This window comes from Musa acuminata, chromosome BXJ1-2 (assembly GCF_036884655.1).
Source record: "Musa acuminata AAA Group cultivar baxijiao chromosome BXJ1-2, Cavendish_Baxijiao_AAA, whole genome shotgun sequence".
NCBI classification, from domain to species: Eukaryota; Viridiplantae; Streptophyta; class Magnoliopsida; order Zingiberales; family Musaceae; genus Musa; species Musa acuminata.
The window spans coordinates 15,196,606-15,211,770 of record NC_088328.1 but is presented as its reverse complement, the minus strand read 5'-3'; the positions used below and the strand labels follow the sequence as shown (position 1 = coordinate 15,211,770).

At 43.4% G+C, this 15,165-nt stretch overlaps 1 protein-coding gene and 1 long non-coding RNA gene across 2 annotated transcripts; both read right to left on the bottom strand.

The window, feature by feature from the left end:
* Nucleotides 1–12,766: 12,766 nt before the first annotated feature.
* On the bottom strand, nt 12,767–15,157 carry LOC103968597 (uncharacterized). Its single transcript, XM_018822167.2, has 3 exons — nt 14,424–15,157; nt 13,963–14,172; nt 12,767–13,037 (listed from the first exon to the last, which is right to left on the bottom strand). Exons 1-3 carry the CDS (start codon nt 14,774–14,776, stop codon nt 13,034–13,036), a joined length of 567 nt encoding a protein of 188 aa, XP_018677712.1. The 5' UTR covers nt 14,777–15,157; the 3' UTR covers nt 12,767–13,033.
* On the bottom strand, nt 13,278–13,926 carry LOC135595787 (uncharacterized). Its single transcript, XR_010480650.1, has 2 exons — nt 13,652–13,926; nt 13,278–13,512 (listed from the first exon to the last, which is right to left on the bottom strand). It is a non-coding gene; the product is annotated as an uncharacterized LOC135595787 (long non-coding RNA).
* Nucleotides 15,158–15,165: the final 8 nt, after the last annotated feature.

The window sequence follows — 15,165 nt, the reverse complement described above, 5'->3', positions numbered from 1 at the left end:
GCCTGAAGGAGCAGGTTTGTTTTGTTGTGAGTGGTGGGTGTGACAGCGATTAGGATGGGATTAGTCACTCCGCCATAGTGCTAGGTAGGGAATCGCTACTGCTTTGCTGTAGTACAGTTCCTGTAGGAAAATCTAGTGACGACATCACATGTGCAATGGAAGAACAAAAAATAAAATCTCCAATTTCTTAAAGATGTGTTCGTCATTATATGAAGATTGGTACGCAAAATTCATGAAACTTAAAACTATGTATATGAAAGATTGTGTTACCTAGGGAGATCGTATATCCCCGAATCCCTACAGATCTCTAGGAGAGAGTGAAGGAGGTCAAGCGTCCTCCTCTCTAACGGTGATCCACATAACAAGACTGCTACGATGCCCTCAAATCTCCAAGCCTGCTATCTAAGGAGGAGAATAAGAGATGATAACCTAAAAGGGCTCTAGCCTATTAACCATTGGTTCCCTCCTGTTTATAGAGGTCCCTTGTCAACTTAACCCTAATGGATCCTATTCTATTAGGTATTGGATCTTCATCTAACTACCCAAGCCTCTTAGATTAGTAGATCTCAATCCAATAATCTCTCATTGACTCTTATTGGATCTCATCCATAGGATCCAATAAGATAGGGGCTCCGACAGATATCTCATATCCGAACCTCTACTTATCACAATGCCCACCATATGTGTGTGACCCTCTAGGCCCAGTACTAAGTTGGCTGTGAGTCATACTTGTCAGAACTCCTTCTGACTCAGTGAATAATTCACTCGACTCATCGATTGTGGATGTACTAGGCCACTATGCCATAGTCCCTGGACGATACAAGAGAATCCAATTCATTGGACCTGTCCGTCCTTAGTTACCGTATACCTGTAGTCCCTCATCCATCTAATATTCTAGAGTCTGTATACCGAGCATGGTGTTGTCAAACCCATACGGTTTCTGCTCGAGTCTCGCTTTAATCGGATTCTCCCGGAGAATTCTTTCTCTCTCAATCCGAATGACTCTAGCTAAGAATTTGTTTGAGCAAGAATACATGAGATATTCCTCTTATGACATTGAGAGTAGATGATCCTCTATGGACACTCAATAGTCTTTATAAGCTTGGCTACCATTTCAAATGACCAGTTGTGTTAGATCTGGAACGTCTAGACCTATAAGTCCGATATCAAAGAATGAAGTACTCATATATGACATTCTTAGTGTCTCAAGTCTAAGGACCAGATATACCACTAAGACTACATAATCGCTATCTAATAATAATGCATCATCAACCATCTAGCATTCCATAAGTGGATCAATCAGTGAACTTATTCTTCAATAAGCACCTATACTATATCCCCCGTGTCCCCACACAAGCAGTTATGAGATCAGCTACATCCATCATATGGATGAGTATGTAACACACAAGTTTGTCCGATTATCTCGATGTCCTTCTCGAGTAACCTATGACCGGGATTATTTAATATCTATGTTTAAAAGTGAATCGGTTTCATTATCGTGATCTCATCATGATCTGATTCTCATTGCATAGAACCATGAACATCACAGTATATTCATGCATCATACAATATAAAGTGACAAATATCAAATAATAATAATAAGCAAAAAGACTGCATGTCAAGTCACACGTGCCATCACTAACGTGATTGGCTTGCAGGGTACCTATGACTAGTAGTTCTCAAGGAACGATCATAGGAGTAGCTCAGTCTTCTTTGCATTAGATATCTGAGCTGCAACACTGACTCATCTTGTAAGGGATGACAATAGTGTTGTTCCTTGCTTCGCTTTGCACTGAGAGAGAAGAGGAGAGGAGTCTTCGACAGTGGAAGTGTTTGGCCACAGCCTGCCATAGTATGTGAGAGATCTGCAGTTCTTATCGTGAGGAGGGTAGAGGGTATTGAGGTAGATCCGTGAGAGATCTACAGTTATTGTCAATCTGCAGATCTTGTCATAGATTTGTGAGAGATCGGCTAGAGGAGGAGGCTAGCTTCAGTTAGCAGTCGGCTCCGATGAGTCGCAGGGAGGTGGTTCGCTATCGCTGGCGAGGATGATGCCAAGGATGACGGGGAGTAGCGCGACATAGACGGCGACGGGCTCGTGGCGATAGATGATCGCGAGAGCAAGGATGTCTGTGAAGAAGGGGTCATCGTTCTGACGACCTGACGACGGAGAATCAGAAGATGTGTCGAGTAGAGAAGAAGAGGGGTCCGCCACAGATTAGGTGTTTGGTGGCAAAATGCAGCAGCATAAAGCCTTTGCCTCTACCGTCGGAGGAGGAGAAGCAATAGTGAGGATGGAGAGCAGTGCTAGTGAGGGTAGCGCTAGAGGCACCAGCGCAAATTGGCAGCGGGAGAAGATAGACATCATTCGCCGAGGAAGAGGATAGAGGGTTCTCGGCGTCTAGCACCTTCGTTGGCGAGGATGGCTGTCCGAAAAGAAAGATAAGAAAGGAAAGAGTAGAGACGAAGGCAACTGAGTCCTTGGTCACGTCAAAGAACAATGAGTTACAGTGGAGGCCACTACGATTTGCTGTGGAACCAAAGGAGAGAGAGTTCTCAACGTTAGCTCGGTGAAACTGGAGTAATTGTTGTTCTTACTCTAGGAAGAAGGTGGCAGGTCTCGGTGAGGAGTTGGACAGCTCTGATAGATATAATATGAAATGTAATTATAAAATATGCTTGAGATATTAAACTTGATGACTATTTAGACGAGGATTTTCCTCAACCGCTATCTGTTATCTGCCAGGTAGGTAGTTGGGACATGGAGATGGGAGTGTTCTCCTCCTTCGATAGAATCAACACCAGTCCACGAAAGGCCCATACCTCCTTGCGCCCTATCACATCAAGCACCAATCTCAAAGTATGCCTCCCTCCTTCCGTGGTTTACCTATTAGATACATGGCACTCACCTCATGGGGATGTGGGGAAGGTCATGTGACATAAGGGCGTGTTTGGATCGCCGAGAGGGGAAGGAACATCAGCAGACGAACTACTTCTACTTGCCTCCGATGACTCATACGATTTGTCATGCTGAGGTCATTCCTAACACAATTATTTAGCTAACTAAATTCTCGTTGACGACACAACATGTACGTGGGTGTGATGGCACATGGAGAAGCATTTGGGTGGAACAATGAACGGTGAGGATGGCAAGAGTGGCGTGGGTCCCGCGGACGGGGTTTCGTCCGGTGGAGGCGATGGATGGTCGTGGAGGTCAGTTTTTAGTTTTCCTATTTGGTGTCTCTTGTTCCCTTATTGTTCTAAATGTCCCTTATCAACATCCATTTAGCATAGTTAAAGCATAGATAGATGGCACAATCGAAACAATGATGGTGTGATCAAATTGACAAGATATAAGCGGTGGGGCGGAGGCAATCATAGCGGAATGAAAGCTGTGACGGACAATGCGTACCGAATAAGAAAAATGAAGACTAGGGGTACCTTCCAAGAAAATCCCATAAAAGATATTTTTTTTAGGAAAATCACCCAATAGTATTTGGCCAAATATGTATTATTTTGAAGGGTGACATATGTACAAAAATGCTTTGAGTATTCTTAGAGTTTTTATATAGTATATTTATAAAAAATTAAATTTAATCCAAAGACCATTAATTGGTTTTTATACTTTATTTATTAGTATTGGGGGTGATAATTATTTTTAAAAATTTGAAGTTAGAATCTTTGAAGGATGAAATTCAAGTATGAAAATATTTTTTTTATATAGGGAAAAATATTAAAATTATAAGTTGGTCATCCTTAAACATGTATTATTTGATGGTTGGAAAAGCATCCTGACAGTTTCTCTCTCTCATAAATGAATAAATTCGATGTCTATGAGATGTAATCAGATATGAGACTGATCTTGGAATAATGCAAGGAAACTTTTCTTTTGTTCTTACGTTGGGAAGATATAGGATTGTTTTCAATATAAACAATAAGAGTTATAAACATCTCAATGACCATAAACCTGTATGTATGTATGTAATACAGTGGATGAAATATTGTTCCAAGAAACTATTTTGATTAGGAGTATTTTGAGTTTTTTCTATTGATTTTAATTTAGAAATAATAAAAAATATTTTGATAATTTAAATTTTGGATGTAGGATAGCCTCCTAATCGGACTACAAGTAGCGTAAGGCTTGGATGATCTTTAACTTAATTAATTTGAGATAAGTAAGGTATCTTAACTCACCTAAATTTGACTATTGATATTGATGATCTTTATAATGAAATGTGTTTTTTTGTTTTGAATGACGATGCTCGGCTTTGGTATAGGAGATTAGGTCATGCTAGCATGAAACTAATCTCTTAAATCTCATCCAAAGAACTTGTAAGAGGAATTTCTAACATTAAGTTTGTTAAAGATAATGTGTACGATGCATGTCAACTAAGAAAACAAATAAAAGATAGTTTCAAACCAAAAACTCAAATAAGCACCTCTAGACCATTGCAATTGATCCATATGGATTTGTTTGGACCAATTGATACATCAAGCTTAGGAGGTAGCAAATACGTCTTTGTCATTGTGGATAGATAAACTTAGCCATACTTCTTGGGACACAAAAGTGATTATTTTAGGTATTTTTCTAAGTTTTATAAACTTGTTTAAAATGAAAAAGGCTTTATGATTTCATCAATTCGGAGTGATCACGGTGATGAATTTCAAAACCGTGATTTCTAAAATTTTTATGAATCTAGTGGATACAACCACAATTTCTTTACTTCAATAAATTCTCAACAAAATGGAGTAATAGAAAGAAAAAATAGAAATTTACAAGAAATGACAATAACCATGTTGAACGAACATAGCCTACCCAAATATTTTTGGACCGAAGCCGTTAATACGACATACTATGTCATGAATAGTGATAAGGGTAAAAATGGCAATCGGTCTCAGGACAATGTCAACTGCGCCAAATGACGTCACGCACCTCGGAATTGATCAGAACGTTGACCGAGGCACATTAATATCCTGCAAAAGTCAAGTCCAACATGCTACGTCATCGCTACTATCAGGAGTACCAGCCTGCCCCCTGCAAGTGGGCAGCTCAGGAAGCAGAATGCTCCCCTATAAATACCCTCTCATTTATTAGAAGGGGGTGGGGGGGGGGACACACTCCAAAACACTTCTTCTCTTGAAACCCCCTCCACATCTTTCTCTAACTTGATCGTCGGAGGGGTCGGGTCAAGCACCCCGACCCGACCTTTGTGCAGGTGCGAAGCCGAAGGTCCCCGTCGGTCCCGCAGGCCGAGACGACCACATCGTCCATTGGACACCGCCCCCGACCTCCTCAGCGGGCTCGAGGAGCGCCCCCAGGGAGATCCCCGCCTTTCGGACCCGAACCGAGCCGCGACGGCCCCGAGGCCACGGCTTGAACAGATGCCCCCCGCATCATTTTGGAGCTAGAAGGAGGGCCTCGAATGTCGAGGGATCCTCAGACTGATCCCGACGAACTCCCTGCCAAGGGATCGTTCTTAGTAGGGGCGCAGGTCGTGCGTCCCTTGCGTGACGGGCCATGGGCTGACGACCTCCTCGCGACCTCTGAACGCTACTGGCGTTCATTCGACAACCCGGATCTGCTTCTGCCCGAGGGCGCTCCGAGCGTCCCCTCGCCGGTGTCATCCGAGGCCTTTCACGACCTCGCTCGTCAAGTCCGAGCTCTGACGGATATGGTGCAAACCATCATCCCGCTCGTCTCCCAACCGACACCCCCACTTATGACTCAACCGCTACGGCAACAAGAGCTGCCCGCTCGGGCCCACATGACGCTTCTGGAGCCTTCCACTTCTCCTCGGGTCAGACCGACCCCACTCGGGGATCCAGTAAGGACAAACCCGAGCGACCGCCTGGAGCCCGAGGTCTTATCTCCGGAGTCAACGAACTCCCTACGAGCCCAACTATGCTTTCTTAGTCAGCGGCTCGACGAACTAGAGAAGGAGTTTCACAACTCAGAGGGAGAGCTCGGGATGGACACACACCGAGGATCTCCGTTCGCACCAGAGATACGAGATCACGTCGTTCCCCCGAACTTCCAGCTCCCTTCTTTGGACGCATACGACGACTCCACTGACCCGGCGGACCATGTCGCCGCTTTCCGTGCCCATTCGGCACTGTACAGAACGTCTGACGCTTTAATGTGCAGGGCGTTTCCCACGACCCTGAGGGGTCCAGCCCGCACATGGTATAGCGGCCTGAAGATCGGAACGATCACTTCCTTCGGGCAACTCGCCAAGGACTTCGAGCTCCACTTCGCAGCCCATGCCCGGTCGAAGCCCTCTGCGACACTGCTCCTCGGATTCAAACAAAGAGAGGACGAGCCCCTCTCACATTTCGTGGATCGCTTTGCCACGCAAATCCGGAGCTTACCGGACACTCACCCCTCTCTGTTAGTGCAGGTGTTCATGGTAGGCTTGCGACCTTCCAGATTCTGTTGGTCCCTCGTAGAGCGACCCCCCACCACAATACCAGATATGCTCCAGCGAGCCAACCGGTACGTCATGGCGGAAGCTTGGGTGACCGCAAGGAAGAGAAGTGACTCTGGGCGACGGGCCCCGTAGCAGCGGTCAAGCACCCACAGTTGCTATCCGGTGTAATCCTCGTGCAAGGAATCTAGCCCCTTCCTCAGTCTCCTCCAAGCAAAGGCTCTATATTTACCTGACCGCCTCTTGGCTCACGGTTAGCTTCAGTCTAACCCCTCTCTTTTTTGCATTCGCACGGCTCGGTCGGAGACGCCCGAGTCCACCTCAGCGCGGCCTACCCGCCTGAGCGGTGTCCCTCGGCCGCAGCCTGCCTGCGCCGAGCTTCTCGGCCATACACCGCCGAGTTCACCTTAGAGAGGCCTGCCCGCCTGAGCGGTGTCCCTCGGCCACAGCCTGCCTGCGTCGAGTTTCTCGGCCATACACTATCGAGTTCACCTCAGCGCGGCCTGCCCGCCTGAGTTGTCTCTCGGCCCGAGCCACTTCCCTCGGCCATGCACTGCTCGAGTCCACCTCACGCGGCCTGCCCACCTATGTCGTGCTACTCGGTCGCATGACCATCGCGACCACGCTTGCGTGGTCTGTCCGCCTGCGTCGTGCTACTCGGCTGCATGACCAACGCGACCACGCCTGCGCGGTCTGCCCGCTTGCGTCGTGATCCTCGGTCGCATAATGCCCGAGACCACACCTGCGCGGCCAGCCCGCCTGCATCGTGCTCCTTGGCCCCATGTTCCCGAGACACACCTGCGCGGCCAGCCGCCTGCGTCGTGCTCCTTGGCCCCATGCTCCCGAGACACGCCTGCGCGGCCAGCTCGCCTGCATCGCGTTCCTCAGCCGCATAATGCCCGAGGCCACCTCCTCGGCCGCATGATGCCCGAGCCTACACCTGCGCGGTCTGTCCGCCTGCGTCGTGCTACTCGGTCGCATGACCATCGCGACCACGCCTGCGTGGTCTGTCCGCCTGCGTCGTGCTACTCGGCCGCATGACCAATGCGACCATGCTTGCGCGGTCTGTCGGCCTGCGTTGTGATCCTCGATCGCATAATGCCCGAGACCACACCTGCGCGGCCTGCCCGCTTGCGTCGTGCTCCTTGGCCCCATGTTCCCGAGACACACCTGCGCGGCCAGCCCGCCTGCGTCGTGCTCCTTGGCTCCATGTTCCCAAGACACGCCTGCGCGGTCAGTACGCCTGCATCGTGCTCCTTGGCCCCATGCTCCCGAGACACACCTGCGCGGCCAAGCCCACCTGCATCGGGCTCCTCGGCCCTTCGGCTCCATGTTCCCCGAGACCTCGTCCGCGCGGCCAGCCCGTCTGAAGACAGAAGCCATGCATCGGACTCCTCTTATACAACAACCGACGCATAGCTCCTTTCGGGGGGGGGGGAATATGATAAGGGTAAAAATGACGATGTGACACGCCATGACGTCAGCCATGCCTGGACAACACATTGCCCGAGGAAGTCGGCATTAACACCTAACTCAGGCTTGGTTCTTCACGCCACGCCAACCCCATATTAGACGCTATCAGCCTGCCTCCTGCAAGCAGCCACATCAGGTAACATCAAACTCATCTATAAATACCCTAGAGTTCTAAACGAACAAGGGGGAGGAACACAAGCACAACGCACTTGGAGGCATCTCTTCCTCCAAAACCCTCTCCACATCGCTAACTTGATCGTCGGAGTGGTCGGGCCGAGCTCCCGGCCTGACCTGTGTGTAGGTTTGAGACGGTGTCGCCTCTTCCCGGCGCTGCGGCAGAGCTTTCTCCCGACCCAACCTGCCGACCCGACCTGCCGACCCGACCCGCCGACCTGACCTCCCGACCTGAACCACTCTTCCCGGCGCTGCGGCAGAGCTTTCTCCCGACCCGACCTGCCGACCCGACCTCCCGACCCGAACCACCGTGCTCGGCCTTCGGGAGACCCCGAGGGACGGAGCCCGAGATCCCCGACATCCGGACCCCCGAACCAAGCCGCGACGGCCCCGAGGCCACGACTTAAATAGATGCCCCCCGCATCAAATAGGGTTCTAGTAAGATCATTACTTTTCAGAACTTCTTATGAATTGTGAAGTAACAAAAAACCCAACGTTTCATATTTTAAAGTTTTCAGTTGTAAATGTTTTATCTTGAATGAAAAAGATGCTTTAAGAAAGTTTGATGCAAAATCCAATGAAGGGATTTTTCTTGGCTATTCTTCTATTTCTAAAGTTTTTCGTATCTTTAACAAAAAGAACTTTGGTTATAGAAGAGTCTATTCATATTATCTTTAATAAAGTTTCTAAATTAAAAAAAAAGAGTTTGATGATGATCTTAATTTAATTTAAATGAACCATCTCTTTCAACTAGCAACTTGGATGTATCTTTTTTCGAAACATTTTACCCAAGGAATATAAGTATGTAGATGCTCATCCTAATGAGCTAATTATAGGAGAAACATCAAAGGGAGTTCAAACTTGTTCTTCTCTTAAAAATTTTTGTGCTAACGCCGTTTTTCTTTCTCAACTTAAACCTAAATACATTAATGAGGCCTTGAAAGATGATTCATGGGTTATCACAATGCAAGAAGAGTTGAACCAATTTGAGAGAAATGAGGTGTGGAAGCTTGTTCCGAGACCAAATGACCATTTAGTTATTGGTACTAAATGAGTCTTTAGAAACAAGCAAGATGAATTTGGTATCATGGTTAAAAACAAGGCTAGATTAGTGGCCAAAGGTTTCAACTAAGAAGAATGTATCGATTATGAAGAAATCTTTGCTCTTGTGGTACGATTAGAAGTCATAAGGATGCTCCTTGCCTATGCTAGTTGTAATAATTTTAAGTTATTCCAAATGGATGTTAAAAGTACTTTTCTTAATGGCTTTATTTCCGAAGAAGTTTATGTTGAACAATCTCCCAGGTTTGAGAATGATAATTTTTCTAATCATGTGTTTAAATTGGCTAAAGCTCTCTATGGATTGAAACATGCCCCTTGGTATGAGAGACTTAGCTCTTTTCTTATCAAAAATAATTTATCTAAAGATAAGGTCAATACTACATTATTTATTAAAAAAATTTAAAATAATTTTCTTATTGTTCAAATTTATATTGATGATATTATTTTTGGTTCTATAAATGAATCTGTATGCGAATCGTTTGTTAAGAGTATGAGCTTAGAGTTTGAAATGAGTTTAATTGGGGAACTAACTTTCTTTTTTGGCTTACAAATCGAACAATTTAGTGATGATATTTTTCTTAGTCAAACAAAATATGTATTAGACTTGCTAAAACGGTTTAATATAGATAGTTCAAACGCAATCAATACTCCTATGAGTACCTCCACTAAGTCAGATATTGACGAAAATGGAGAAAGCTTTGATAATTAGACCTACTGTACCTCACTGCAAAAAGCTTATAGGGGTATGATAGGTAGTCTACTGTACCTCACTGCAATTAGACCGGATATCATGTTTAGCGTAGGACTTTATGCTAGGTTTCAATCAAACCCCAATCAATCTCACTTAAAAGTTGTTAAAAGGATTTTTAGATACCTAAAAGGAACTTCTAAACTAGGATTATAGTATCCAAAATCTAAAAACTTTGAATTGCTTGGTTATGCTGATGCCGATTTTGTTGGCTGCCAAATAGATAGAAAAAGTACATTCGAAACATGTCAATTTTTAGGACACACACTTATCTCTTGGCCTTCCAATAAACAAAACTCGGTTGCATCTTCTACAACCAAAGCTGAGTATATAGCAGTAGGTGCATATTGTGCTCAAGTTATATAGATGAAAAATACTTTAGAGGATTATGTAATACACCTAAAAAACATACCTATAAAGTGTGATAATACTAGTACAATATGCTTAATAAAAAATCATATTCATTACTCTAGAACTAAACATATTGATATTATGCATCACTTTATATGATATCATGTTAATAATCATGACACATCTCTAGAATTTATTGATACAAAACATGAATTAGCTGATATTTTACAAAACCCTTGATTGAGGAACAATTTGATTTTATAAGAAGAGAATTAGGCATGTTAAATTTATTTTTCTGATACATGAGTTCCTCTTTAAATTTTTTCTTTGAATTTTCTTAAGTAAGTTCTCTTTTTTTCGAGATCATTCACTATTATTTTTTCTTAGATAAGATTTGAATTATGGATTTATGGTATGTTTAATGAGCCATGTGAATTTTTCCATATAAATTTTCTCCTCTTACAAAAGTAGAACTTCAAAAACTTTTGATATTATGTTCACCTTGATAACTTTTGATGTTGAGAACTTTTGAATGTTACCATGCAACGATGCATCGTCGGATTCTTCTTAATATTGTGAACTTTTGAATGTTAGCTTATCCAAAAAGTTATCATGCAAAGTTTTTTTTGTAACCTTCCTTTATGATTTGGATAAATTAGTAAGAAACTTAGTTGAACTTTTACCACACTTGCATTGTTGAATTGTTTTCCTTTTTGTTGATAACAAAAGGGGAGAAATATGATAAATTGATGACAAATTGAATGTTTATGACAAATGACAAATGTATAAAATGTATCTTATCACAAATGCTTGAAACATATCAAAACGTATTTCATATGTATTATAGATACATGAAATGTTTGATGAATGCTTGATAAATGTCTTTCATTATGATAAACTCAAATTACTATTTACAATCGATATCTTACCATGTATTGATGAATTGTTATCTTTTATCAAGAATTGTCATCTTGCTAAATTTCATATTCGAAATTTGTATCATATTTGAAAATGATGATTGTCTATCATCATTAACTTGAAAATGAATGTCATGCCTTAACATTATTTTTTGATAAATACGTGATATCGTATTGGTAAATCATGATAAGTATCATGATGTATATGTTAATAAATTTAAATGAATATAACTTATATGCTTGAATTCAAAGGTCTTGAATTCAAGAGTATCTTTTCTCAAGTAATGACATATAGATAGGGGGATTTAAGGTTAACTCCGTCATCAATTGATTATCATCATAAAAAAAGAGGAGATTGTTAAATCTCAGATTTTGAAGATGAAATCAATTAGTAAATTATTTGATCTAATCTATATGTTGAGAAAAGTGTGCAGGATTAACTACAATAGCAGTAAGACACAAAGCAAATGTGGTGGCGGAGTCAAGATCGAGATTTCGTTGGGAGTTCGAGAGTTCGTCGGAAGTCCGGACGTTCGTCGAAAGTTCTGCCAAAACTGACTGAGAAGTCTAAGAGCTTGCCAAAGAAGCTCGTTGGAACTCGCCAAGAAGATCGTTGTAAAGTCTAGAAGCTTGCTGGGAGTCCATTGGAACATTACCGAGAGATTATCGAAAGATCATCGGAAGCTTGCCAAAAGAATAATTGATATAACCGGACCAAGATTGCTTGTTTAAAAGTCTTAATTATTGTAGTTAGATCTTAAGTTGAGTTAGGATTGAGAGATAATCCCATTAACTCGGTTAGGAGTCAATTGGGTCCTTTATAGGAGTGAACTGGGTCGGTTGAACAGCCCAATCAGCACTTGAAGTCACGACCGACGATGGCACCGCTTGCAAACCCAATCTCCCAAGTGGTCTGGGCGGTGGTAGCGCCGACAGTTAATGTTGTCAAGCGATGGTACCGTCAGAGCTCAATCTTCGAGAGCTCTGTCAGGCGATGGTACCGCCTAGTGTCAGAGTGTAAAGCGGTGGTATCGCCTAGCAATGGCGGTGGTACTATCAGTACCCCGAAAATTTGGAATGAGATACTTTTTGACTCCAATTCTAAAGTCATTAGGGCCTATAAATACCCCATCATTTTATGCATGGAAGGACATAAAAATGTGAACAAAATCTTAAATTCTTGGGGTGTTAGAAGTATTGTAAAAAGTGCAAAGAGTCCTCTTGCTCCTCCCTTTCTAGTATTGTGATCATTCAAGAGAGGTGTGAGACTTGTAAGAGTTATTATCTCCTAAACATCGAAGGAGGACCATTAGTGGTCTTCGCCTATTGAAGGAGGACCATTAGTGGACATCGATGACCTCGACGAAGGAGGAATAAGAAGTGGATGTAGGTCACAACGATCGAACCACTATAAATTCTAATTTATATTTCTATTATTATCATTTACTTACTTTGCAATCGCTTCACTTCCTCCTTTCTTGGCTTTCACTATCTTTACGAACAAACATGCTTTCAAGCTATCTACCGAGATCGATTTTTCATCGTACGAAGTTTCTAAAACCGACGTTTTTATCCGCTACACTAATTTACCTCCCCTTTTAGTGCCGACTCGATCCTAACATGAATAACCTTAGATTAAAGATGTCATAATTTAATGTTTCTAACATCTCAGAGGTTCTAAATTACATGGCTTATGATCAATTTAAGAGATGTGTAGCTTCAGAGCTCAGATCTCAGATCTCCAAGTCTAACAATTGATCCGTGTCTCTTTTAACCTTTTAGACATCTATCAGTTTATCCTTTCTGTTCTTAATTCATCCGTCTCATCTTCATCTTGTTGGTTTGGTAAAGTCACCCCCAAAATCCGATAGAGAATGAATCCATTACCTACAAATACAAGAAAAAAAATTACAAATTTTGAACAGGATAAAAAAAATAAAATAAATTCCGACCTTTTACTAGGAACCAATGATCCAAGAAAATAAAACATTTGGTCGAGTATATCAAAACCCACAAACTCGCCCTTTTAATCAGACTCAATCAGCTATTTCTTGATTTCTAACAACAAAAAAAGTGATTTTTCGTATTCTTTAACTGGAGCATAAAATTATCATGAAACCTACTTCATAATATTATCAAACCATTTATTCAAAAAATAAGTCTTTTTTTTTTTTCAAGTAGAAAACATGTCGAGAAAACAATAATAAAATGTTACTGCACATCAGCGCAGTGAACAAAGAAACACAAGTCTTTTCTTTTTAGGGTTCCGCTTGCTGCTCAGGTAACCGCTCAGGAACAAATTCCCATCTCACGGAACAATGCCGTCGATCGAAGTAATGCTTCGTTCATCGCAGCACAGCGTCTTCCCCGACCAAGAAACCCGACGGAAAAGGAAAAAAAACCGATTTTTAGGTAAACATGATCAGGAAATTACAAGGGGGAAGGGGGGCTCGGAATAGAAAGCTGTGTCGGCAAGGCAGAGGCCTTTACGACGAGCGAACCTTTGATTGATATCGTCTTCTTCATCGCCCTCCCTCTTATAAAGCAGATCGAGCGGGAAAACATAGCAGAAGCGACGGATCAAAACACGAGAGACCGAGCGAGAGACACGGGCGGCTAAATCCTGCGTTTGCCAAACCCTAGGAGGCACGGCGTCGTATAGCAATTGGGGAGCATCTTATTTACGAAATTATCTCAGTGCCTTCTTTTTATTTACAACTGTGCCTTATCGATTTCTATTAGACACATGGTTGGGATCAAATCACGTGCAAGACGACGCTAATAAAAAAAGATAAAATAAGAATTTTATTACCTTTTAATGGAGGCTTTTACAGAAACCGCCTTCCTCCCCTCCGGCTGCGCTGCGGACGGCAGACCAGCGGTGGCGCTCCAAGGAGATCCGGGCGCCGCCTCCGACCGTGACCGATTTCCTTCTCCTCTCCTTTTTCCAACCTGATCGCCCGCCGCCCCTGTTGATTCCTTGCGTTGCGATCTCATGGAATTTCTGGATTTGCCAGAATACCTGCAATCAAGATTCACAATATGATCGATTAAGATTGCTTAGATCAAAGAAAGGAAAAGCTTGTTATGTGGTCAAATCTTCCTTAGTGTTGTGGAGAGATTGATCGAAAGAGGTTCAATTGACATCTACAGGGTGTAATCGTTTTCGTAGATTCTGTTCTCTTACTTGATTCCCTAATGAGCTTGTATTGTTCTTCCGGAAGATTCAATGCATCTAAGATACTGGAGAGGAGAGGAACGACAAGATCATACTTGCAGGGGATTCCATCGGCAGAAACCAGTGGCAGTCCTTCCTGTGCATGCTGGCCAAAGCTGTGCAGAACAAGTCCAGCATCTACGAGCAGTACGGGAACCCCATCACCAAGCACGAAGGCTTCCTGTCCATGGTCTTCCATTGCTTGTGGTCGTATCGGGACGCGAAACGAAGATCTCTGTGACCAGATGGGCGTGAAGAAGAAGATCAAGGTAGAAGCCTTGCCATGGGATGCGGCCTGGAAGCTGTTCACGGAGACGGCAGGCAAGGAGATGATCGACTCCCACCCGGAAATCGGGCGGCAAGCGGAAATATTGGTGAGGAAATGTGGTGGCTTGCCGCTCGCACTCATCGCCGTCGGGCGAGCTCTTGCGAGCAAACGATCTCCTCTGGAACGCTACCGGCCTCGTGCGCCACCGACGCCGTCGTTGGTCTGCCGTCCGTAGCGCAGCCGGAGGGGAGTCAAGCGGTTTCTGCGAATGCCTCGACGCTGCGAACGAAAAATTTATATGAAATTAATAATTTAAAAGATAAGAAAATTATTTTCTTTTTTTATTTATATCTTTACGATTGATTTTTTTGATAAAATTAACGAAATTAGAATTAAATATTTTATTTTTGTAAGTATAGCATCTCAATATTATAGTTAAATACAGAGAGAAATATGTAATTACCCTGTAACTTAAGGCAATTCTGAAAATATGAAAATCTAGCCCCAGGTTCCGCATCCAACGGGCAGGA